Source organism: Ursus americanus, chromosome 6, assembly GCF_024610735.1.
Source record: "Ursus americanus isolate L20-20 chromosome 6, mUrsAme1.1.p, whole genome shotgun sequence".
Lineage (NCBI taxonomy): Eukaryota > Metazoa > Chordata > Mammalia > Carnivora > Ursidae > Ursus > Ursus americanus.
In genome coordinates this window covers 14133633-14157464 of record NC_142132.1, presented here as the reverse complement: position 1 = coordinate 14157464, position 23832 = coordinate 14133633, and the positions used below count along the sequence as shown (strand labels likewise).

Below are 23832 nucleotides of genomic sequence, written 5' to 3'. Positions count from 1 at the left end.
ATTGCTCCAGCACCTTCCTAGACCACATGAGCAGCCTTCCAAAGTTTAAACGTCTCATCACTTAGGTCAACCATACAACTCAAGTCTGCACTGTAGGGGAAATTTATTTTCTATTTCAACTATTCTCTGTAAGTATCTCACCTGTTCTCTGTGGTTGACCCTTAACAACTCTGATAGACGACTTGCTCAGATTATCTGAATGTTCAGCAAGTCCTTATTTCACTTTCTTTGGTCTGAATTCAAATCTCATCTCATCCCTCATTTCCTGGGTGACTTATCAAAATGAAGCAATTTACTTGTTTCTCCGTGCCTCAGTTTCCATACCTAAAAAGGGGGGCAAATAATGGCATTCAGTTCGTGGGGTTGTGGTAAGACGTAAATTAGGTAATACGTGCCCAGTGCTCTGACTGTCACCCGGAAGCCTCAGTGACTCTTGGCTGCTATTCTTTATGACCCCCAGGGAAATCTTTAGCATTCCGACAGCAAGGCAATCTTCCAGAATTTTGGTTCTTCAGGAAGAGGGTGAACTTTGACGTTCAGGTGTATCTAACTCGGGCGGGGTGCGATAGGGCACCTGTGGTGTTTGCCCTGTGAAGGCTTATCTGCCTGTGGTGTGAACTGGCCAGGCTGCTCACAGATGCACGGGTCAGTGGGGCATTCATGATGGCCTCGCGGGGGCCTAGTCTCGTAGGACAGCTGTACAACCTTCAGAGTGTCTGGGGAAATTCCACAGACGTGACGTGGCCTGATGACATGGGCTTTTAGAGGCTCCTGAGCCTAGTTCTTCAAAATTCTAGTAGGATAATAGACTAACTGCAGTTGTTTTAAACCATTATGGTTTGCGTTGATTCATTACCTGGCCCTTGCTCGCTGGCACAGGTGGTTAAGGGAGGAGTCTGGTATAGGCTGTGGTGGGGCTGCTGAATCTGTCTCCAGAGCTCATGGACTCAGGTATTAGACTGCTAGAGAGAGAGAGAAAGAGAGAGCATTAGGTAAGAGAGACAGAGACAGACAGAGGAGATTTTCTTGATCAGAACTATTCGGGGGACATTCCCATCTATTCTAAGTGATAAGTACTACCCTCCGTTATTAGCGTTTGCTGCTGTGCCCTTACTGGGATGTGTAAACTACTTGGTGACAAAATAGAAAATGAGAAAGTGGGGCCCACTTGGCTCCTAATTACATGCACAAGTACATAGGTATGAAGGCAGGGACCTTTCACCCCCTTTTAATGAAGCATTCTTTCATCTTCCCAGACTTGTGGGAAGATTTGACTACTGTTCTGTGTGTTTGCGCATATTACAATATTAAGTGCACACAGCACGTTCCATCATCAGCTGCTGTTTCCTTGAAGGCAGCTCCAAAAGATAAGGCTCCGGTATAAAAATAAGGCCTGGGTCCTTGACTGAGAGGGAGGGAAGGCCTGGAACATCCCACAAGGTAAGTCCCCTTTGCTGTCCTCCCAGCAGGGGTCGAAGCAGATAGCTTTGAATTCCTGAGGGTCTGGGCTCCTTGCTCTGGTAACATTTGGTGATGCTGAGAGTGTCCGAATTTATCGTAGATGGTGAGCTTCTGGACAATCGCGCTTTTCCTGCTGGGAGCAGTCAAAGGTAGGAAACGTCGCACCTGCCCTCCCCCCCCCCCGAAGGGCTTAAATGCAACATCTCGGCACTGGCCAGAGAAAGCCTGACTCGTGGCAGGGCAGGGCTTTCAATGGCTCTGGCCAACCCTGAGGTTCCAGAGGGGGGCGGGGCGGTGGGGTGGGGGCCGGGGGCTGACACTCTGCCTGGGAGAGTAGGCACTTTGCCAGGGACCCACTTCAGAGCATCTCGCCACTGGCCTGTCTTCATGTCCAGGTGCTCTAGGCTAGACTTTTCTAGGTAAAGCATTAAACACCCGCCTGGGTTAGCATACTGCCTTCTCAGTGGGCTTTATCCCGTAAGTCCAATACATAGATCTGAAGCGCTGGGGATGGGAGACAGCTTCTGAGTTCTGGTGGCTGTTCTGAGCGGCGGCACAGCTGGGGTCTCTGTGGGATTCAATGGCACTGGTCCCAGATCAGAAGGTGGCACTGGGGGTGAGAAGAGAGGCAGGGTGTGCCCATTGTCTTCAGACTGTCCCCAGGCAGGGCAGTGAGGACGGGAGCAGCTGTGGCCCCCCAGAGCCTGGGGAGCTGCGTGTGAGCAGATTTACCCTCTCTCTACAGCCAACGAAGTTTGCTATGAACAAGTTGGGTGCTTTTCTGACTCGGAGCCCTGGGCCGGGACTGCAATCAGGCCCTTGAAAGTTCTCCCCTGGAGCCCCGAGAAGATCGGCACCCGCTTCCTGCTGTACACCAACAAGAACCCGAACAACTTTCAAGTGAGACCTCTGTCATTTCAGCGTCATTGTGACTGGGGGAGGGGTCGTGCCCCCCCCCCCGCAGACTAGACGTTCCTTGTCTCTGTACCCTCCTGCCCCACTGTGCTCTGTCCCACCTTACCCCTCCAGCTGCTAGCCAGACCTGGACAGAGTAGGTCTTCTGTAAAATGTTGGCTTGAATGAATGAATGGTTCACATTTGCCAAAACCTCTAACTGGTTATGGGATTCTGGTCTGGGGCCAAGAGCTTGCCATCCACTAAGAACCCTATGGAAGGTAAGACGGTGAGCTATAATCCAGCCCCAGTGGAGGTAGGAATTCCTGACTGGGCGGGGGTGGGATGGGGGCAGGAGTAGGCAGGAAAAGGGGAGTCAGGGAGGGCTTCATGGAGGAGGTGACTTTTGTGCTAAGCTTGGAAAGATCATGGCATTGGGACAGGCAGAGATGGGGAAGGAGAGGGCTGGCCCAAGTGGCTGGGCTGCAAAATAATGCAAAATTCTGCTTTTGCCACAGACTCTCCTTCCCTCCGATCCATCGACAATTGAGGCATCAAATTTTCAAACAGACAAGAAGACCCGGTTCATCATCCACGGCTTCATAGACAAGGGAGAAGAGAGCTGGCTGCTGGACATGTGCCAGGTAGGGGTCGGCTCCCAGCCCCACAGTCCGCCCGCCTGCCTGCTGACACCTCCCCCTCCTTTCAGCAAGCGCAGTAGACGAGCTTGAAAACACGAAATCCCTGCATAGGAAGTGACCTTTACACAATTCATATGCCTCTCTTTGCAAAAATAAGAATCGACTTCCACATTTCTGGACCACATCCGTGGCTGGAAGTGGTGGCATTTGCTGTGCAGGCACACAAGTCCACCATCTTACTTCTGGCTAAATCAAGGCCAAAGATCTGATTCCATTTTTAGGGAGGGCATTTCGCTGGCCTGTAAATGAGGGATTATGATCTTTCTGTTCAAGCCTCCTCCACATCCCTGAGATGATGCGCTGCTACGATCGTTTATTTGAGAAATGGAGAACTTAAGATGGACCAGGAGACCAAATGGCAGAATAGAGAGTGCCAAAACTATATGGAGTGGCTATTGGTTAGAAGGACAGACAATGGAAGAACACACACACACACACACACACACACACACGCACACGCACACACACACAAATACCTAACATGCCATCATCCTTTCCTTTGATGTGTACAGTCATGCAATCTGTTTTTCTGACACCTAAGAACATACCCTTAGCAGCCTCGCTTCCACACACACAATAATTCCCACCTATATTGCCAACAGGCAAAGTTACAAACCTAGAAAATTAAAGTCATTCTGCGGTTGGCCTTGATTTACCAGGCATTTAGCTCTTGCCACCTCTTCTTTCCTATCATTAATAAGTATCTTTTTAAAAAAGATTTTACTTATTTATTTGAGGGGAGGAAGGGGCAGAGGGAGAGGGAGAGAGAATCCCAAGCCGACTCTGCACCAAGCACGGAGCCCCATGTGGGGCTCGATCTCACGACCCTGAGATCATGACCTGAACCGAAACTAAGAGCCGATTACTCAACTGACTGAGCCACTGCTACCCGGGAGCCCCTCATTAATAAGTATCTTAGTGGATAAACTGTGGGATAGAGTTCACACCCCAAATTCCTCTGGTTTGTAAGAGATTCCTCAGGGTTGCTTTAAAAATAAAGGTCCTGAGAAACAGCTCTTGGTCTCTTTGTGTGTGCGATCACACATGTGGAAAATTCTAAGTGGATTTTCAATTCATAGCACCATTTTAAACTCAAGCTGGTCGCAGGAGGGTCTAAGGGTCTATCAGTTTCTTTGACATCCTGGAAGAAGTTTTCCATTCCGAATTCTTCAATCTCTTTCAAATCAGTGCAGTTCTGTTTTTCAAATGTCCGCTGTGTGTCTCCTCCATGAACTACTGTGTTATCTTGACCGTAAAAATGTACTAAATACCCAGCAGGCTGGGGTGAATGCAAAGCCAGTTATTGGCGGCGTTGCCACGAGGCTCACAGGACAGCGAAGGGTCAAATCCACAAGGTCATTTATTCCCTGGCCACCAGAGATCACACTTGAGACCTTTCCTCTTCAAAATAGGACTGTTGTACTGACGCCCTTGTTTCCCCACCGCCTAATCAACTTGACTGAATTTGGTCACAGAAAACCAGGGAGTGGCCAGCTTTGAATTAATCTACAAGCTAGAGGGGGAATGGATTTGCCTTTCCTGTAACGAGTACCCCGAGGGCTAACTCCCAGCTGACAACAGGACTCCGGACACAGCCTAGCCTGTCTCCGAGCCCCCGCAAGGGAAAGACACAACGACCAGTAATAACTCCTAGTGACTATTTCAGAGCCCTGGTGGGATGTGGTCACGTGCCGCTATGATAACACCCTGCGTCTCTCCAACACCAGAACATGTTCAAGGTCGAGGAGGTGAACTGCATCTGCGTGGACTGGAAGAAAGGCTCCCAAACCACGTACACGCAGGCCGCCAACAACGTGCGTGTGGTGGGCGCGCAGGTGGCCCAGCTGCTGGGCGTGCTCTCGGTGAGTCCTCGACGGGGCGCTGCCCGGGCGGGCCTCACACCCTGCTCTCTGCTGGCCGCAGTAGCCGCTGGGACTTAGATAGTTAGAAAAGGAATAGAAAGGAGGGTACTTGTTTCAGAATTTGACTTCTAAAACTGAAATTTGCCGTAATAAAGACTCGGCAGTGGAGGAAAAATCAATAAGAGGTAACACTTAGGATGTGGGGGCTTTTATTATCATCTTCCATTGACGGATACGAAAACTAAGGCCCAAAAAGATCAAAGTGTTTGCCCCCAAAGCATAGCACAGGTCAATACAAGAGTTGTCTAGGACCAGGGGCCCCCCACTACACCAGGCATATCTCTCTGTGGGGCAAACACGGCCTTGCCGGGGAGAGCCACGTGGGACCAAAGGGGCAGCGTTTGCCCTGTTGGTGGTCCTGAGGATGTCCTTTGTCACCATCAATTCAGTTGCTTTTATCTACCCTGGTCTTCCCTTTTGCCTATTCCTTAAGTCTTTAATCCTTTCAGCGAAGTCACGAACTCTTCCGGGCTCCATTCTACACCAGATAAAGGCCCCGGCCATTTCTGTCTTAGAGTTAAAGGGTCTGCCAAAGAACCGGTTGGTTCTAACTATTTCTGCACCCCTGCAAAACTCAAAACCGGTGGTGCTTGTTCTGAAGGTACTGAAGGTCAACGAATGGGTACAAATGGGTGAACACCTCTGAGACCCACGTGTGCAAACCCTCGTGCCCTTATGTCACTTGTTTGTTGTACAATATTTGGGGGGGGGCTGCTCAGTGTCAAGAGCTCTGCTAAGAGGTCAAGAGGACGCATCCCAGCCCTGGAGGAGCTCACAGTGAAGACTTGCAAAGACAACAGAGCATGGTCAGGGTTCTAATGGGGGGACTACAGCCTTAATCGGAGCGCATGGGGGGGCAGCTAATCCAGGCTAGGGGGTGGGGGAGTGATTAAGGACATCTCTCAGGGAGGGACATTAAAGTTGAGAGCTGATGTCTAGGCTGTATTGACGTGAGCTGGGCACGTGGTTGGGAGTGGACGGCTAGAGGAAGAGGAGACCACACCAGACCCAGAGATGACAGAATATGACGTATCTGAGGCCTGAAAGTTCCACATAGAGTTTGGGTAGAATCCAGAAAAATGAATGTTGAGTCAGGAAAGTTCTGAGACCCTTGGAATGAGTTTGGGCTTGATCCCAAGGGCGGTGGGAGCCATAGACGGTTTTCAAAGAGGAATCAGGTTAGGTTTGCCTGTTACAAAAGCCGCAGCACAAAAATGTCCTGAAAATACAACCTTCCCTCTGCAGGCAAACTACAGCTACTCACCTTCCCAAGTCCACCTCATCGGCCACAGCCTGGGAGCCCACGTGGCTGGAGAGGCAGGCAGCAGGACTCCAGGCCTGGGCAGGATTACAGGTAAGGCCTTCGGGGCAGGGCCCCTGGTTTTGTCCCCCGTAACCCCAGAACGTGGTGCAAGCCTACAGGACAGCTAGAAGCTGGCCCGAAGTAGCCTGTCCCCTCGGCTGTGGCAGCGCTGGTTAGAGCCCGCACGGGACCTATCAGGAAGCCCCCGAGAGGCTCCTCTTTGTGGAAGGAGACGTGGTGCCTTTGCTCCTCCTTGTTTCCCTTTGCTTCTTCACTTCTGTCCCCAACCTTTCTCTTTAGATCCGTGCTTCCTGGCGGTGTGGATCATTCAGCAGGACTGGGACCCAGGAAAACAGAGAGGAAAGCTAGGGTGCACGTGAGCAAACATAATTAAGGTCCACATTGTTAGTCCTTCCCCCTTCTCTTTGAGATCAAGGGCAGAGTGGAACATGGAAGTCCCATGCCTCCTTTGCCTCTGCTGGTAGAGGAAACGAAGCCATCAGTCCTGCAGATCATTCTTTTAACCCAAGCAAAGCCTTTAACAACAGCAACAAAATATATCTACGTAATACCATCGTAATCACATAATGCCGTTATCATTACTACAGTAAGCATGGAGGAAGTGCGGACTCCTCCCGAATACTGTGCCAAGTGCTTCACATTTTCTCATTGAATCCTCAGAACTGAAGAAACAGGCTCAGGAAATTGGATAACTGGCCCCGAACCATGCGATGAATCAGGAGCGGAGCAAGATTCAAACCCAGGGCCGCTGCCCTGTGGCTCAAGCCAGCCTCTACTTCATAGGCGCTCTCCTTTTGCAGTCTTCTTTTTTTGAAGATTTTATTTATTTATTTGACAAAGAAAGAGAGAGAGAGAGAGCACAAGTAGGCAGAGCAGCAGGCAGAGAGAGAAGCAGGCTCTCTGCTGAGCAGGGAGTGGTCCTCGATCCCAGGACCCTGGGATCATGACCTGAGCTGAAGGCGGCCGCTTAACCTTAAGACTGAACCATGCAGGCTCCCTCTCCCTTTTATTTTCAGCAGACATTTACGTTCATGCTTTTTCAACTGCTCTGGCCAGAACTCCAAAGAGCTATTGACATATTCAGGAGCCCTGACATGAAGGAGGAAATAATAATAATCAATATTTTACTTATATGTCCATGACGATATGCCAGGCACTGTGCTAAAAGCTGTGTGTGTGTGTGTGTGTGTATACATATATATATATATATATATATATATATATATATATATATCTCATTTAATCTTATTATAGCCACATTATTACCCAGATTTTATAAATGGGGAAACTGAGGCACAAAAAAAAGGTTGCATGATCTGCCCAAGGTCATGTCATTTGCCCAAGAATTAGTTGAGTAGGGATTTAGAACCAGGTTGCCTAATTCCAGAATTTATGTTCTTAATTATGACACCATACTACTTTGTCCCTTCTTTTTCAAACTTGAGAAGAGGAAAAGAATGTTAAAGAAGAAAGATCTGCAAGTGAATAGGAGAAAATAATGTGAGGGGAAAAATCCTGGGTCAGACAAATTTAAATCTCTTGGCTCACCTGCCCTTCTCTATCCAGGCCACTGGAGCCCTCTTCTGAGGAGCAACACTGAAACTCTCTGTCCCTATACTCACTAGGCAGGGCCATGGCACTGCATGACTTCAGAGTATGGCATCCCTTGAGTTGAGCAATGCATAGCCTGAGCAACTGTACACGGTGCTCCTGCTGGTACCCACAGCCCTGTCTATTGGTCTGCAGCACTGATCATCTCTTTTAGGGTTGGATCCTGTAGAAGCAAGTTTCCAGGGTACTCCTGAAGAGGTTCGACTCGATCCCACCGATGCCGACTTTGTTGATGTGATCCACACAGATGCGGCTCCCCTGATCCCATTCCTGGGTGAGCCCAATGGTGCTTTCGCTGCAAGCACATGCCGTTGTGTTTTAACCAAGGGAACTGTATGGTGAAAAGCTCATTGCTGTTTCAAACATTTCAGGTTTTGGAACAAGCCAACTGATGGGTCACCTTGACTTCTTCCCCAATGGAGGAGAAGAAATGCCAGGATGCAAGAAGAACGCCCTGTCCCAGATCGTCGACCTAGATGGCATTTGGGAAGGTAAAGCCAGAGCAGGGTGGGGCATCACTTCCGGGGAGGGGGGGGCGGAATCTTCCGCATAACAAATCTCAAAAATGAAAACACATTGCTCTTTAAAAATATACAATTCCCCCTTTTAGACTTTACTTCTGAAAAAAATATAGCTACATATTATTTGTTGTATCTCCACTCTGCTGATTTTATACTTCCTTAAAGCACTGTCATGGGTGTCCTGGACTGCTCAAGTGACAAAGAATGATGAAACCATTGCTTAAAGTCGTAACTCCAGCAATCAATTGGTAGCTACCTAATGAAGAAAAGAAATACCATGAAGGCAAACATCCTGACTCTAAGAGGATTTTTCTGCCAATTCTCCCTCGGGAGTCAGTGATCCTGTCCGAGCGCATGTAACTGGCTTCAATTCTGTAGACAAAAGGAGAATGTTCCCCAGTCATTTCCGTGGCAAAGTCATTTGCACAATGAGAGTCACTACACCCTTATGTTGGGTCAGGATGAGAAATGATCACCGCTAGGGACGGCTGCGCAGAGACTGTGCTGTTCCAGGTGGTTATTCCTTATCATTGGTGGAGGGCCCCTGGGGTAGAGGTCCTCCTCCAGATACAGATTCTATATCTAATCAGGTCAAAAGGACAATGGATAAGTGAACTTTTCAGCCCAACTCATCACTTGGCCCCACAGAGGTTTAAACCTTTAGTGGTCTGACCATATCTAAGGAGTATGGATTTTTATTGAATTTGACCAGAATGGCTCGGCACATATGGATGCCACCAAAGCAAATATTAAGAATGCAGATTCACGTGTTCGTCTCACAGCCTTCTGAGGCTTTACATGGATAGGGTTGCCCAAGCTTTCCATCAGTAATGGTCAAGCAAGTTCAGGTCACGTCTAGCAGATATGCTGTGACCTCTGTCCCACGACAGGAGCTGGGGAGGCCAAGGTTATCAGGAAAGGCAAGATGCTATGAAAGAGAGAAAAGTGCCTCCTAAAGCTACTCAACTCTCCTTTTTATTCACCTAAACACAGCATGAAAATGTCCTAAATGTCCTTGCCCTGGTTTTGTCATGTCTGAGAGATCATGTCACATCTGGCTGTGTCTTCAAGGACCTCCAGCCTGGGGCCTGGGACACGGGATGGCATAATGGTTAGAAGCAGGGGCTCAAGCACCACATGGGCTTGGGTTGAATCCCCAGTTCTGCCCCTTCCTCGCTGTAATCTGTACAACCAAGGCTGTAATCTGTATATCATTCCGTACTTAGGAATGGTATGGTACCCACGGCCTGGAAAGGTGAGGATTATAGGAACAATGCATGTAAAGTACTCAGAACACTGCCTGGAACACAGAAAGCTGCCTCTTTATGTTAACTTCACTTGTTTTGGACTTATCTTAATTTTACCGTACCTTAAATTTCTGAATATGGTCCCACTTTGGAGCCTCTCCACTTGAAGAGAGAGTTGTTGGCCCCATGACCACCTGTGTAGATTTCCTCCTCTTTTTCCCCAGGAACTCGGGACTTTGTGGCTTGCAATCACCTGAGAAGTTACAAGTATTACTCAGAGAGCATCCTCAACCCTGCTGGGTTTGCTTCGTACCCCTGTGCTTCCTACAGGGCCTTTGAGTCTGTAAGCGATCATTCCTCCTTGACTCCCTCTGTGGGACGGTCGTCCTGCTGTGCTGGGAATTTGCAGTTTCTGACCATCCCTTCCTTGTTTTGGATTGCCCCTCAGAGTTTATGATTCTGGGAAGCAGAGGGGAAAAAATTTTTAGGCAGGAGGTGGCTAAAATTCTAGAGAAGTCATGTGGGTGAGGAAGACGCTGGGAAATGAGAAGACCAGTCATTTCAATGATCTAGAAAGGTTTCCTCCAGAAGGTAGTGCTTGAATCTGGCTTGGAAAATCACAGAATTTAGGAGGAAGAGAAGGGGTGCACATTTCTGCCAAGGACAGAGCAAGGACAGAAGAATGTATGAGAGAAGAATTCATACGCCAGAGAGAAGGAAAGGTGGATGCTCGGATTCTAGATGCCAGGCTAGGGGTTTGGGCCTCTGAAATTGGCGGCAGTGTATTTACACCACGGAAATTGGCAAATGCTACGCTCAGGGCTTTTAGTCCCAGAGTTGGCTGTTAGTCGTTCCCCAGCACATCACGTGATGGGAGGTGTCATTGATCTAGCCTGGGGCCCAGGAGTCAGTCAGTATATCTTGACATGATGTCCATCGGTGTTGGAGGTCCTGTCCTGGGTGAAAGTAAGTTAGAAATCATCTATCCCGATCTCCTTCCTGTTACAGGTGAGGGAACTCAGGCGGTAGGAGAATTGCTCTCCGAGATGTGTGGGTCAGAAAAAGACAGATTCACACTTCACAGCTAGATCTCTCTCTTCTCTTTAGAACAAGTGCTTCCCCTGCCCAGACCAAGGGTGCCCCCAGATGGGCCACTACGCTGATAAGTTTGCCGGCAAGACAAGTGGAGAGCAGCAGAAATTCTTCCTGAACACAGGAGATTCCAGCAATTTCGCTCGTAAGTTGTGCTCACCCTCGTCAAGGAAGTTTAGCTTCTGTTAGACAAGAAGGGCTCAGCTCTAACCTGAAATACTCGGGAGCACATTCTGACTATCGTAGTGAAAGGACACGTCTGCCCAAATGATCCCATTTAAGACCTAACTAAGGATTTGTAAAGAGTCTGCATTTCTTCCATTTTGTGATGATAAAAATGAAATGAATAGAAGCATAAATGATGGGATAATAGCGACTTGCACATCTCTGTGGCAACTTTTACCCCTGAATTTTTACCATTCTTTTTGTTTTGTTTTGTTTTTAAAGATTTTATTTATTTGACAGAGAGAGACACAGCGAGAGAGCGAGCACAAGCAGGGGGAGTGGGAGAGGGAGAAACAGGCTTCCAGCCGAGTAGGGAGCCTGATGCGGGGCTCGATCCCAGGACCCCAGGATCATGACCTAAGCCAAAGGCAGACACTCAACAACTGGGCCCCCCAGGCCCCTCAGAATTTACCATTCCACAGTCCATTGTTCTTTTCATTTTTAGGTCTATGTCACGCGCACCTGTTCTTCTATTCAGTCATCACACATTGATTTGGGACCAGCTCTTTGCTGGGCTGAGACCCTTAAGAAGTCCAGTTCCTATCACCCCATTTCCTCCTCTCGGTCCCTGCTGCCCCTGGCAGGTGTCCCTCTCTGGTGGAGGGTGGGTGGAAATCAGGAAGGGGTGATTTGTCTCAAAAATCTGCAAAATCGTCTAGGACGTAGGGTAGAGACAGGACATGGTTGGGCCACTTTGTACCATCCTTCTCTGTGACAGTCCCCTAAGAAGTTACACTGTGAAAAAGACACTGTGTTTATAATAATATACGTCTTAGCTAGGTTTTGAAGTCAGGTTTATTGAGGTCCAATTTATACACAGCAAAATTCACCAGCCTCTGTAGTGTAGAGTTCGATGAGTTTTGATAGATGAAGAGCCACGTAACCATCTCTGCGATCAGATGTGGAACCCCCTGCATCACTCGACGTATTTTTCAAAAGGACACTGGTTAACCACTCCTTCTACTGTTGTAGGGATGCATGAAATGCTGGCCCGTATTTTAAAACAACAAATCAAACATTCAAAAACCACATATTCATTCCTCAACCAACACTTACTAATGAACCTATGCTAGACAGTGGGGGTGCGGGGATGAGCGAGACAGTCCGTGCGTGAAATGCACAGCCCAGCAGAGAAGACGGCGGCGAGCAGCAGCCACGCTCTGCCTGGGCGTGGCGGGTTGCTGCTGTGGCACCCTGGGACAGGGACCCGACCCTGGAAGGGACAGGCACAATCTCTCTGAGGATGTGAAAGCCGAGCAGGAGTGAGGCAAACGATGTGTGTGTTTATGTACATATGTGTGTTCGTGTGTGGGTGTGTGCATGTGTGTGTATGTTTGTGTGCACGCATCCATGTATATGTGTGTGAGCGTGTAGTTATATGTGTTTCCGTTGTGTGCATGTGTGCTCATGGGCACTGAGACAGCACCGCACGTGTGGATCTGGGTAACAACAGAGGCCCGCTCTCTGCTGGACGCCACCTGGGGCCCTGGGGCTGCACCAATATGACACAGCCCGCAGGACAGCGCTCTTGACCACCTTTCCAAACATGGCGGCGAGCCCTTGTCCCTTCTCTTTTCATCTCATCTCATCGTGCGGTCCCTCTAGAGCAGAGCTGTCCAACAGAACTTTCTGCAATGATGGAAATGTTCTCTGTTGTCCAATGCGGTAGCCCGTAGCCTCATGTGGAAATTAAGCACATGAAATGCGGCTAGTAAGACTGAGGAATTAATTTTTGATCTTATTTAATTTGGATTTAAATTTAAGCAGCCACATGTGGGTAGTGGTCCCTTTCCCGGTCAGTGCAGGTCTACAAGCGGATACTGCTAGAAACGTACTTCTCATAGCCTTGTTTAGTTGTAGATTAACAGGTAGGATTTCTTATGCTTTGATGCCTTGGTGTAAGGGTGGGGACAGGATTCTGAAATTTGGGTCAACTGTTTTGTGCATGAATAAATGGAACTCTTTTCTATCCCTTGTGTAGGCTGGAGATATGGGATTTCTCTAACACTGTCTGGAAAAACAGCCACTGGTCAGGTCAAAGTTGCTTTGTTTGGAAGTAAGGGAAACACTCATCAATTCGATGTCTTCAGGTGAGGGTCCTTTTTTAGCATCACATCTCACTGGCTGATAGACTCAGCCTTCAAATCCATGTACGGAAACGCTTATCCTCTCTTTATCAATTGATTTTATTTACTTTATGTGGTAAAGTCAATCTCAGACTTCTGCTGACAGTTTTCTTTTCTCAATTATAAATCCAGGCACTTAGTTTTCTCTCTTTCAGTAGTTCCATTTTTAAAAATAGATTTTTAAAAGAATGTATCTAATATTACCGTAGATGTCATGCTTTCTGGTTAGCATAGTAACACATGCTTGTTGTGTTAAACTAAGTGGATAACTTATTACTATACAAGTAATTCTTCCAGAAAAAAATAATAATATGAAGGAATTATACAGTTTTCTATAAGAATATTTTGAGTAGAAATTAACTTGAGTTTGAGAAAACAATATTCAAATAATAGTGTGAGGCTGCTGGCATATAACTGGCCTCTCCATTTCTCCATCCTTTATTTGAGAATTAATTTTTAAAAACTGACCTCATTAATCTCGAGTAGAAAAAAAGTGGTTTGTCATTATCTGTCATTAGAGCTTGTTTCTTTGCATGGAAATGTTTCTATCTCTTTATTTCAAGGGGGATTCTCAAACCAGGCTCTACCCATTCCAATGAATTTGATGCAAGGCTCGATGTTGGAACAATTGAGAAAGTCAAGTTCCTTTGGAATAACCACGTGGTAAACCCAACCTTCCCCAAGGTGGGGGCCGCCACGATCACCGTGCAAAAGGGAGATGAGAAAACAGTGTACGTATATCTTTGCTGGTTTGTGCCTAAGGATGTTGGTAGAGATTAGTGCTTGTAATGGAAACTCACCCCAGAAAGTTAGTCATGGTTCAGCCAGAAAAGCCGACAGTTTACCCACCTGGGGCCCTTTCTTTGTGGGCAAACAATTGACAGACGGCATAAAGCATTTCTGTTGGGTGTTCCCAGCCCTATCTGAGAAGGCTACAGCTGGTATCACCTTGCCTTCAAGGAATGATAAGGAGAAAAAATGAGAAAGAGAAGAAAGAAATAATTTCTGAGGGTATAAGCTTATAAGTATGAGCTAGAGAGTAGCTACCTTTAAAGAGCGGAAGATCATGAAATTTCAGGATAATAAAAAAAAAAGGTAATTTTAGCAAAAGATATGAAATCTGAGCTAGGACAAGGGAGAGCTGAGGTAATGATCCTTGCAGAATCTTTATCCTGACTTTCAGTGTCCTTTGTTGTGGCAACTGGGGGGGGGGATGTGGGTGTAGTGACCTGAGGAGGGGGCAGAGCGATTGTCCCCAAAGCTGGGACCACACCTGTGGCCAGCAGAACCCTCCTAGGGTGGCTTTGTGGAAGGGGATTCTGGGAATGTGGTCACTGATGGTCTTGAGGTTTGGGAGGTTCGGTGAGGTTGCTCAACTCGGGCCTCAGCGACTATGACTCCCCAAGTGGAAGTTGGCAGTCTTTGCAGTCACACCTCAGGCCGGATGACCCCTGTGGGGTCCTCCCTATCCCTGTGAGTGGGGGAGGACAGAGGGGCTGGCCCGACCAGGTGGTCAGCAGCACAAGGATCTCTCAGCTAGAGCCGAGCACTGAGGAAGCTGGTGGAGAGCCCTGTGCAGGCTGCAGTGCACCCAGGGCCTCCCTGCCCAGCCCCATCGGAGCACAATGAGCCTCGAAAGTGAGTTCCCAGGGCCTGTTAGGAAATGGACTGTGGCCTGGATCCTGGGACCATGTGGTTAAGAAGGTGTTGGAAGAAGATGGTATCATTAGAACCTTAAAAATGCAGACTGTTCCCAGGAGCTGACTTGCTCATTGACAGATTTGAAGAAGGAAACAGACACAAGACCAAATCAGTCAGGTCATTGTACCTTCCAGGTTTTCTGAGGAAAGGCTGTGACTTTCTACACTTTCTAGAAATGGAACAGAATGTACTCAAGCCCACCCCTGAGGTCTTGAGTCCATCAACTGCCACCTGAACCTTCCAGTGGCCTGAGTCCCTGAGTCCCTTCTTCCCCTGCCTGTCAACTGCAGAGGAAATCTATCTTAAGAGAAGCTAGAGATGTTGGACATCAGATTTTTAAAATACAGTTAGATCAAAACAGCATCAAACATCGCAAACTGGTTTGGGAGTAAAAAAAAAAAAAGCTTTATTTGTTAAATAACTCTAATATTTTGCTGATAGGAAGACAGTCAGTAAGTAATATTTTTTAAAAATCAGCATAATCTTTGGGAGGCTATGGAAAATCAAGATCTTAGCCCAAGTGCTTCTTGGATACCCTTCAAATTCTTCTAGTTGCCCCATTAGGATTGCAAGTCCTACTGAGGAGCCCGCTGACTAGAATTCTTCCCCAGTGACGTGGCTCCAAAGACAAATATAGTTCTCCCTCTCTTAGTTTCTCCCCCACCCCCAGCATCTTCTTCCCACCTCTCTCTCTGACTTTATTAAGTACCTACTGTATGCCTGGCTAACGGTAGGGGACGCAAAGGCAGAGCCTGCTCTCGGAGAGTTTGCGTGTTAGCTGTTGAGCACCCCCGGACCTAAGGTTCACGTGAAAGGTCAAATGACAGAAGAAAGAACTCACCTGAGGGGCCCAAAGAGCGTGGCTGGAGAGGAAGTGTGAAAGCCAGGGGGCCAGGGGAGGCGGTGATGGGGGAGAGAGGGGGCCACAAGGATCTCCTGGGCTGAGGGATTTCCACTGAGAAGGACACAAGCAGGGGTGATGGGCTTGGTGTGTGAGGGGTGGGGGAGCCCCGAACACAGGCGGCAGGGCTCAAGGTGCAGAGAACCGGAAGTAGGATCGGAGACAGGGTCAGGGCAGCAAGGAAAGACAAGTGAAACCAAAAGGGACCGTGGTGAAGATGAGGGAGAAAACCCAGCACAGCTTCAGAGGTCAAGGGCGGTGAAGGAACTTGTGGTTCTTAGAATAACAGGCATGATAGCCACTTACATCTGCATTGGGTTTTTTTTTTTTTAAGATTTTATTTATTTATTTGACAGAGAGACAGCCAGCGAGAGAGGGAACACAAGCAGGGGGAGTGGGAGAGGAAGAAGCAGGCTCATAGCGGAGGAGCCTGATGTGGGGCTCGATCCCATAACGCCAGGATCACGCCCTGAGCCGAAGGCAGACGCTTAACCGCTGTGCCACCCAGGCGCCCCTGGGTTGTTTTTTTTTTATCAGTTTATACATTTTTACATTTACTGCCATGATACGTTGCACTATTAACACGGGATTCTCAGCAATCATGGGAGGGAACTGAGCCGTCGTCTACGAATGAAGACACTGATGCTCAGAGACCCGAGTAACCAGCCCCATGTCACTCCTGGGAGGCAGGGAGTGGGGAACCCAAGGGAAAGAGCCACTGACTCCAGGTGTGGAAGGCAAGGTCCAGGGAGGTTTGAAGTGTGACTCTCTGCCCCGGACAATGTGGACTGTGACATCAGGCCTGTCTTCGCACCCTGGTTTTTCTACTTACTGAGAACCCGCCATGCCTCAGCTCCCTCTCCTATCATGTGCGACTCATCGTCGCACCTCCTCACACAGGGCTTGTGAGGATGACGTCTGCACAAAGGGAGTCAGCGCCATTGCCCGTAGTGAGTAGGAGCTCAATTGACTGTCGCTTTTATAAGGTTGAATCCCGTCTCCAGAGGGGCTCAGTCAAGAGCGAGCCCGTCTGTAAAGCAGTCTGTCCCTCCACAGGGACTCGTGGAGAAGGAGGCCAGTGAGAGGTCCCGTTGCTGCCTCAGGGCCCCGCAGTCCTGTCAGGATGAGGACCCAGGGACCAGGGCCACTCTGAGCAACAGCTGACAGGGGACCTTGTCGCAGGCACCAGCCACCTGTCTCACTCCAAGCTCCAACTGGATCTCCAGGAGCTGGTTGAAGCCACAGCCCTAGTGTTCCCCTCCTTCCTTGAGAACTGGAAGTCCGCCATTCCCATTTCCCAACAGCTCAGAGCTCCAGAGCTCCACGTACAGCTGCCCACCACTTAACGAGCTTTCCTTGCTGTCGGCAGGCACAGCTTCTGCAGCGAAAGCACCGTGAAGGAGGACGTGCTGCTCACCCTCACGCCCTGTTAACGTCCACGCGCCATCCGGGCCCCGTGGTAACAGCAATAAAAGCCACTGACGCATCTACCCTCTCACACCGTCTGTCACTGATGTCAGCTGCCCCTTGGGGACATTTGGGGATAGATCATTTAAATAAGTCCTGAGTGTTTCCAGACGTTTGGGTTCCTTGCCACTGACTTCTGACCGCACACGCCCTTCTTCCCTGTCTGCTCCTCACCTCGGGGTGGCATCGCCCAACTGGAGGATGGGCGTGGGGGGCCTCAGCAGAGCCGTTAGCCCCGCCCCTCATCTTTCAGGTGAGGAAACGGAGGCCCAGGGAAGGGGAGGTGGCTGCTCAAGCCAGAGTGAACCGGGGTCCCCTGGGGGCTGGGGGTCCATTCCCCTGACTCGGATCAATCACCTTGAAGGATTACGGAAAGGCCATGCTGTGATGTGGCCTCCCTGTGGTGATGGAGCTGCTCGGCGGCCCCGCCTCGGTGAGGTCAAAGACCCCCCCGCATCCAGAGATGGCGTATTTGCTGAGAACCGACGGGCTTCCAGTCCCCACGCTTCCTGGGCCCCAGCGGGTGCCATCCCAGGGCAGGGCTCAGCATGGAGGAGGGATGGCTTCTGAGAGGAGTGCCTGGTGCACGCCCCCTTTCAGGCATCCAATCAGCTGGGGCCACCGGGGAGCTCTCAGCCAATCAGACCGCGACATGAGCCCCACCTGCACAGGAGAAGGTGTCCTTCAAGGCGGCCCAGCCTATCCCATAATCATTCCCTGAAGCTTTGAAGGACCAGGAAGGTCACCACCTCCCCTGAGTGACTCCCCTTTCGGTCACCAGGCCTCACATCCCATCACGACAGTTTCGGTGCCTTGGCCTCTGTTCCTCACCATTGGTGGTACATTAAGCTCTGATTGAGCTTCAAACTTGAATGTGACTGGACTGCAGATTGTTCCTTGAAAGCAGATTTTGGGGTAAGGATTAAAGGAGCGACTGTGTCCAGGGTCTCACAGTGAAGGGCACAAGGTGAGCTCTCAATCACAGTAGTAATGAGGAGGGTTTTGAAGACGATGGCGGTGGTAGGGGGACACGCAGGACCTTGGGTGGGGACACCGAGCAGGAGAACACAAAGCCTGGGCCTGAGGCCCCTTTGTCACAATTTCGTCCAGCGTTGGCCTTGAACCCACACCCTGAGCAAGGCAGCACCACGCTGGCATAAGAGCTCAATCAGTGGACTGTAGATTCTGTAAATACCACCAAACGCCAGCTCTGCACCAGCTTCTAGAAGCCGAGGAAGCAGAAGACTTGGATTCAGTCCTGGAGGTGTGCACGGTAGTAGGGAACCCAGTACCTAGATAAACACCACCATGCCAGCCGATAGTGCAAAAAACAAGCACGTCCCAGGACAGGATGGTCCAAGAGGGGGAGGAGCAAGATGAGGAAGGCTCTGGAGAGCTGTTGGTTCTCGGCCCAGGATTGCAGGAAGATGGCCTACTGAGACTGCAGGCTGGGAGGCCAGCTAGGAGGAGGAGGCCCTGCAGCTATGCAGAGAAGAGACGATGAGGATCATATGAGAGTGGCAAGTGAAACTGAGGTATAATGGAGGGGGTGGGCCTTTTGGTTGGCCATGAGAGCCCTTCTCTCTGGTCAAGGACAACCTGCTTCACCCTCTCCCCAGACTGACAGAAATGGCCAAAGACTTGGGGGGAAATTATTTTAAGACAAAGAGGACACTGAGAAAAGTATGCGGTACAGAGGGAAGAAGCAGTTGGGGAGAATGCCCAAGGCTCTGGGCCACATCAGGAGCACTCGGCCGAGGCACTGCCCTGAGCCACGGGAGACCTGGGGTGACCTGGGTCCCACCTGCACCTACCGTGGTGACTATGTGCTCCAAGGGCAGGGGAGCAGCTGGTGGAGACCCCAGCTGGAGTGGAGCTAGGCCCCTACTCTCTCTTCCCACGTCCTTTTCCTCAAATGCCTGTCCTATTACCAGATACACAGCTGGAAAATACTCCCAGGACGGCAGAGAACAGCATGTTCCAAGACCACTGCTGTGTATTGCGGCTACTTATCAGCACAGTTACGGAACATCTACTTCCTGACACCATGGGGGAGACCAAGATCAGCCCCACAGACCCGCAACCCAAACACACCATCCCGGGAAGATAGGGAGGTCCTCCTGCAGTATCCACGTGGCCCAGTCCAAATCTGGTTTGGGGGTAAAATCTGATTTCAGGGACTACCTGGGGCCAGTTCGATTGGGCTTTGCTTTTGTTTTATTGGTTATATAACAAAAGTGGTGCAGTGGGGTGATGAAAATAGGCTATATTCGCATTCAGTTTACTAGCATAAAACTCAGAGGCCATTCAGTCTGGTCAGGAGCAAGGGAAAAGGCTCTGAGCTAACAGGCTTCCGGTCAAACCACCTTCCAGTCAAGGTGACCTTGAACAAGGGGTTTCTGCGGAGGCCGCTTTTAGGCAGCAGGCCTCAGCAATGGAACCTTGATCAAGGCCCGAGGGCCCACAGCGGCCACTGAGCTGAAGGCACACAGGCTCATGAAGCGACCCACCTCAAAATAGCCAAAGGCCCAACTGACCGGTTACAACCAGGCACAGTTCCTAAGATTACCCCAAAAAGGGACCACTCCATTGCTCCCCACCCTCCCTCGCTCTGCCCTGTAACCATGGCCCCAAATCTCCACCTCGTGGTAGACAGTCTCTCCTTTGCTGTCCTGCCCTTTACTCCCTTGTGGTGTATACAGTAAACTCTCTCGTCCTGCCTCGGGTGAATTCTTTCACTGCCCACACCACCGGCCCCCTCTACCCATCCGAAAAACCCCCCATGGGGTAGTCCCCCCTCTGATTGCTCCGAGGCCACAGCCCAGAGCTGTGCCTTCCTGACAACAACTGTTGTCTCAGGGATCTAACAAGAGAATCCACGCGCGACAGGAACGACGGCTCTGTCCTCACGTGAGGGCGCTGCAGAGTGAGCGAGGCAACCTAGGGAATGTGGCCCAGCCCTCAGAGCTACCAGAAGGCTGCAGGCACACGCAGTGCTTGGTATGGCTGCTGCGTGCCCACGCACCCTGGCCCTGCATGCACACGCCAAGTGGGGGGGCTGGCTCTGTCCCTGGGGCCTCTGAGGACTCAAGGAGGGGCCCAGGGCCTCACCATCCTGGCTACAAACCAGACTCACCTGCCCTCCCTTGGGAGCTGAAAAAAGGGAGGTGGGGGGGTCATCCCAGGTCGCGCCCTAACCGAGAATCATCTCAGGCACAAGCATGTTTTTTTTCTTAAAGCTCTCAGGGGATTCTCACGTGCAACCTGGGAAACTCCACCCCGACACGGTAGCCCCATGATAGACAGCAGTCTCTGTTCGGCTCCCAGGGCTCCGGGCATATACTCTTCTCTGAGAATTTATTAATTTTGTGTTTTTATCTTTTAGAGATTATTTATTTATTTATCTGAGAGAGAGCACGAGCAAGGGGGGGGCAGAGAGAGGGGGAGGAGCAGAAGGAGAGGGAGAAGCAGGCTCCCCACTGAGCAGGGAGCCCGATGTGGGCTCGATCCCAGGACCCTGAGATCCTGACCTGAGCCGAAGGCAGGCACTTAACCAATTGAGCCACCCAGGCGTCCCTCGTGTTTTTATCTTGATGACAGTCTAGTTTTTAACCAGTTACAGAGACAAAGGCCGCTTCGGTATAGTCATTTGCTGCAAGACCTTGGTTTCCTGAGTTGATGGGCAATGAGATGAGGTTAAGGGAATGTTCCAGGGGTAGTGAGAATTTTTAGCGAGGATGACATCCATGTATTTATTTGCTCAGGTCTGAGTACGATTTGGCTCTGCAAATGTGGGAGAGACATCCAGGTTCCAGGCTTTGAGAGCAGTTTGTCCCCACACCTGGAGTGGAGGGGCATCTGAGCCCTGAGAGGGTTGGAGGAGGACGGCCTGGGGGACCTGGGGGTGGGGTCTGGGTGCAGGGGTGCAGCGTCACCCCTGACAGGGGAACCATGGGTGCAGGAGCTCAGAAGAGGACACAAGCAGGGCCATTCCAGAACCGTGAGCCCTTCCATCCAAGCAAGCCCTTCCTTCCATTGGCTTCCAATGTCCCACATCCCACCCAAGTGCAGGGCGGGCAGGCACCCTGGGGAGCAGCAGGAGCCACGCTGGGCAGAGGGCCCGTGGTGGCCACACGGTTCAACAACAGAAAGTTATTCTCTCCCGGTTCTGGAGGCTCCAGGTGAGACCAAGGTGTCTCCGGGTTGGTTCCTCCCAGGGGCTGTGAGGGGAGAATGTGTTCGTGCCTCCTCCTTCGGGTGGCTGCCAGCACTCTTCCTGTTTCTTGTCTTACAGAGACTGCACCCCGATATCTTCATGTTCACACAGCGTGCTTCCTGTGTGTCCGTGTCTTTCTGCCCAATTTTCCCCTTTTCGTAAGGACAACAGTCCTATTGGATTAGGACTCACCCTGATTCCCTCATTTATCTCTGTCAAGATCCTATTTCCAAATAAGGTCATATTCTGAGGTCCTGGGAGTTAGGACTCCAACATATCTTTCAGTAAGGGACACGGTTCAACCCATAACCTCGTGTACCCGGCTTCAGAGTTTGGACTCTGCTAAATTCTGACCCCTGTCCACCAGACACCCCCAAGTTATTCTTTTTACATACAGCCCAAATTACATGACCGGCATACAAGCTCCTCGGTGTGCTTTTTCTTCTTCTTAGTGCCGTTGCTCATTTGTAATTATGTATTTGCTTTTGGGGATCAGTGCCTGTGCCCCTTGGGGCCATCGGTCCCGTAGGGCAGGGAAGGAGCATGATCTGTTCACTGTTGTACCCTCAAGGCTGGAAGACCATCCGGCATGTGTAGTCACACACAGATGAGTGTGAGTGAGCGAGAGAACACATGCCCCGAAGGCAATAAGGAGCCACCAGCGGATCGAAGCCAGGAGGAAGCTGGGGGAGGGGACCTGGAGGGCAGATGCATTGGCCTAGAGAGAGGTGAGGCCAGCCGCTGCAGGGTGAGGGCAGGGGAAATGCAGGGGAGGGGACAGGTAAAAGAAGTGCTGAAGGAGAGGAACAGACCAGTTTCAACAGACCTCAGAATGCAGGAGGAGGCCCCAAGCCGTCCCCTTCCCTGGGCAGCTGCCCTACCAGCTGGAGGGCTCCCCCAGGCCCTGACCCTGGTGCCTGCTGACATGTGGCCAGTAAATGTCTTTTCCCACAGGTGCTGGCCTTCCCTTCCTTCCCACGACAGACAGCCGGCAGAACATTAGAACCTCAGAAACTTAGGCCCCCAGAGAGGCGAGGGGGGCTGAGCTGGTCCTGCTGTGTGCAGGCAAGTGGGAGACAGCAGGGGGTGCCCTGTCCTGCCTTGGGCCACCCTCCCAAAGAGACCCATCAGGCTCTGGGATGCTTGGAAGCACCCAGTAGGGTCCGCCCTCAGCCACTGGTGACTGTGGAAGGGGTGCCCAGCCCTCCTTGGGGGGTAGCTTGGTGAAGGGACAAAGTCCCTAAATTGAGAAATAGTACAGCTATGGCCCACCCATGGCACAGAAGGGAGGGAGCCTGGGAAGAAATACTCCAACCTCTCTCTCCTCCTACCTTCTAGTCTCCCTATGTGCCTCCCATGGGCTCAACCCAACCAGAAGTCCAAAGGCATGTAGCCTAGGGAGGCAGTCCATGGAGCAGGGCACAGAGCAGGGAGCAGGAGGAAATGGCAGGAGAGATCTGGAAGTTATTCCGTTCAACAACCCAATGAGTCTATTAGCTTCCAATGTCTCATTCTTTCACCCAGCAAACGTTTATGGGTTACCCCCATATCTACCAGACACCATGCTAGGCTCTAGAGACAGCAATAACTACACAGAACTTGACCCTGCCATCAGGGCAAAATCCAAACAAATAATCATGGAAATATAATTACCAATTGGGATATGTTCTATGAAAGAAAAAATAAAGACAGTGATAGATGTAAAGAAAGGTCTGGTTCTGCTTTGGACACTGAAGAAGGCATCTTTGAGGATGTGACATTGAAGGGGAGCCCTGAGGGACAACTGACTTAAGCAGGGAAAGAGTGAGGGTTATGCATTTCAGGGAGAAACAGAATATGCAAAGACCCCGAGATGGACACTTCCAAGAGAGACAGCACATGACCGGCATGCATGGAGTTCAGTGAGCAAGACTCAACACGAGGAAGGGGAGAGGAGCAAGGTCCAGTGCCCTAAGGGCCATGGTAAGGAATTTGGGTTTTCTCAAGAGTAACGGGCAGCCACCCTGGCTCCATAGCATGGGTCTCGGGCTTCCATTCTGCCTAATGTCATTCCAGGCTCCTCAGTGGGGTCCTTTATGAGCCTTGGACCTGACCTCTCTCTCAGCTGCTGGACACCTCCAGGGACAACGTTAGGCTTGGGGGTCACTGAGGCACAAGCATCCCTGTCAGGCTGCATATCACCTTACTTGCTCCAAAAACTCTGAAGCCTACTCAAGATAGAGAAGTTCAGTCCTTAGCTTCCCTCAACTCTGCACTGCTCACCTCAGAGTTCTCAGAAGGGAGGGTCGCCAAAAAAAAAAAAAGAAGAAGAAGAAGAAGAAGAAGAAGAAGAAGAAGAAGAAGAAGCAGCAGCCATTTTTCTACATTCAAAACCCTCAGTGCTTGTGGGATTGGTCCAAGGGCAAGAGTGGAATGTGCCATAA

The 23832-nt window shown here is 50.3% G+C and overlaps 1 protein-coding gene across 2 annotated transcripts; it reads left to right on the top strand.

The window, feature by feature from the left end:
• The first annotated feature begins 1381 nt into the window (after positions 1–1381).
• PNLIPRP1 (pancreatic lipase related protein 1) lies at positions 1382–17224 on the top strand. 2 transcript variants are annotated; one of them, XM_087862666.1, is made up of 13 exons: positions 1382–1440; positions 1562–1610; positions 2207–2361; positions 2874–2999; positions 4784–4918; positions 6224–6332; positions 8068–8187; positions 8285–8404; positions 9906–10024; positions 10789–10918; positions 12980–13088; positions 13688–13855; positions 17096–17224. In XM_087862666.1, the coding sequence occupies exons 2-13, from the start codon at positions 1562–1564 to the stop codon at positions 17157–17159; spliced, it is 1404 nt and encodes a 467-aa protein (XP_087718792.1). In that variant the 5' UTR covers positions 1382–1440; the 3' UTR covers positions 17160–17224. The 2 variants fall into 2 exon arrangements, with proteins under 2 accessions (XP_087718792.1, XP_087718793.1); XM_087862667.1 differs by lacking the exon at positions 17096–17224 and adding an exon at positions 16783–16894 and having other exon boundaries at positions 1383–1440.
• Positions 17225–23832: the final 6608 nt, after the last annotated feature.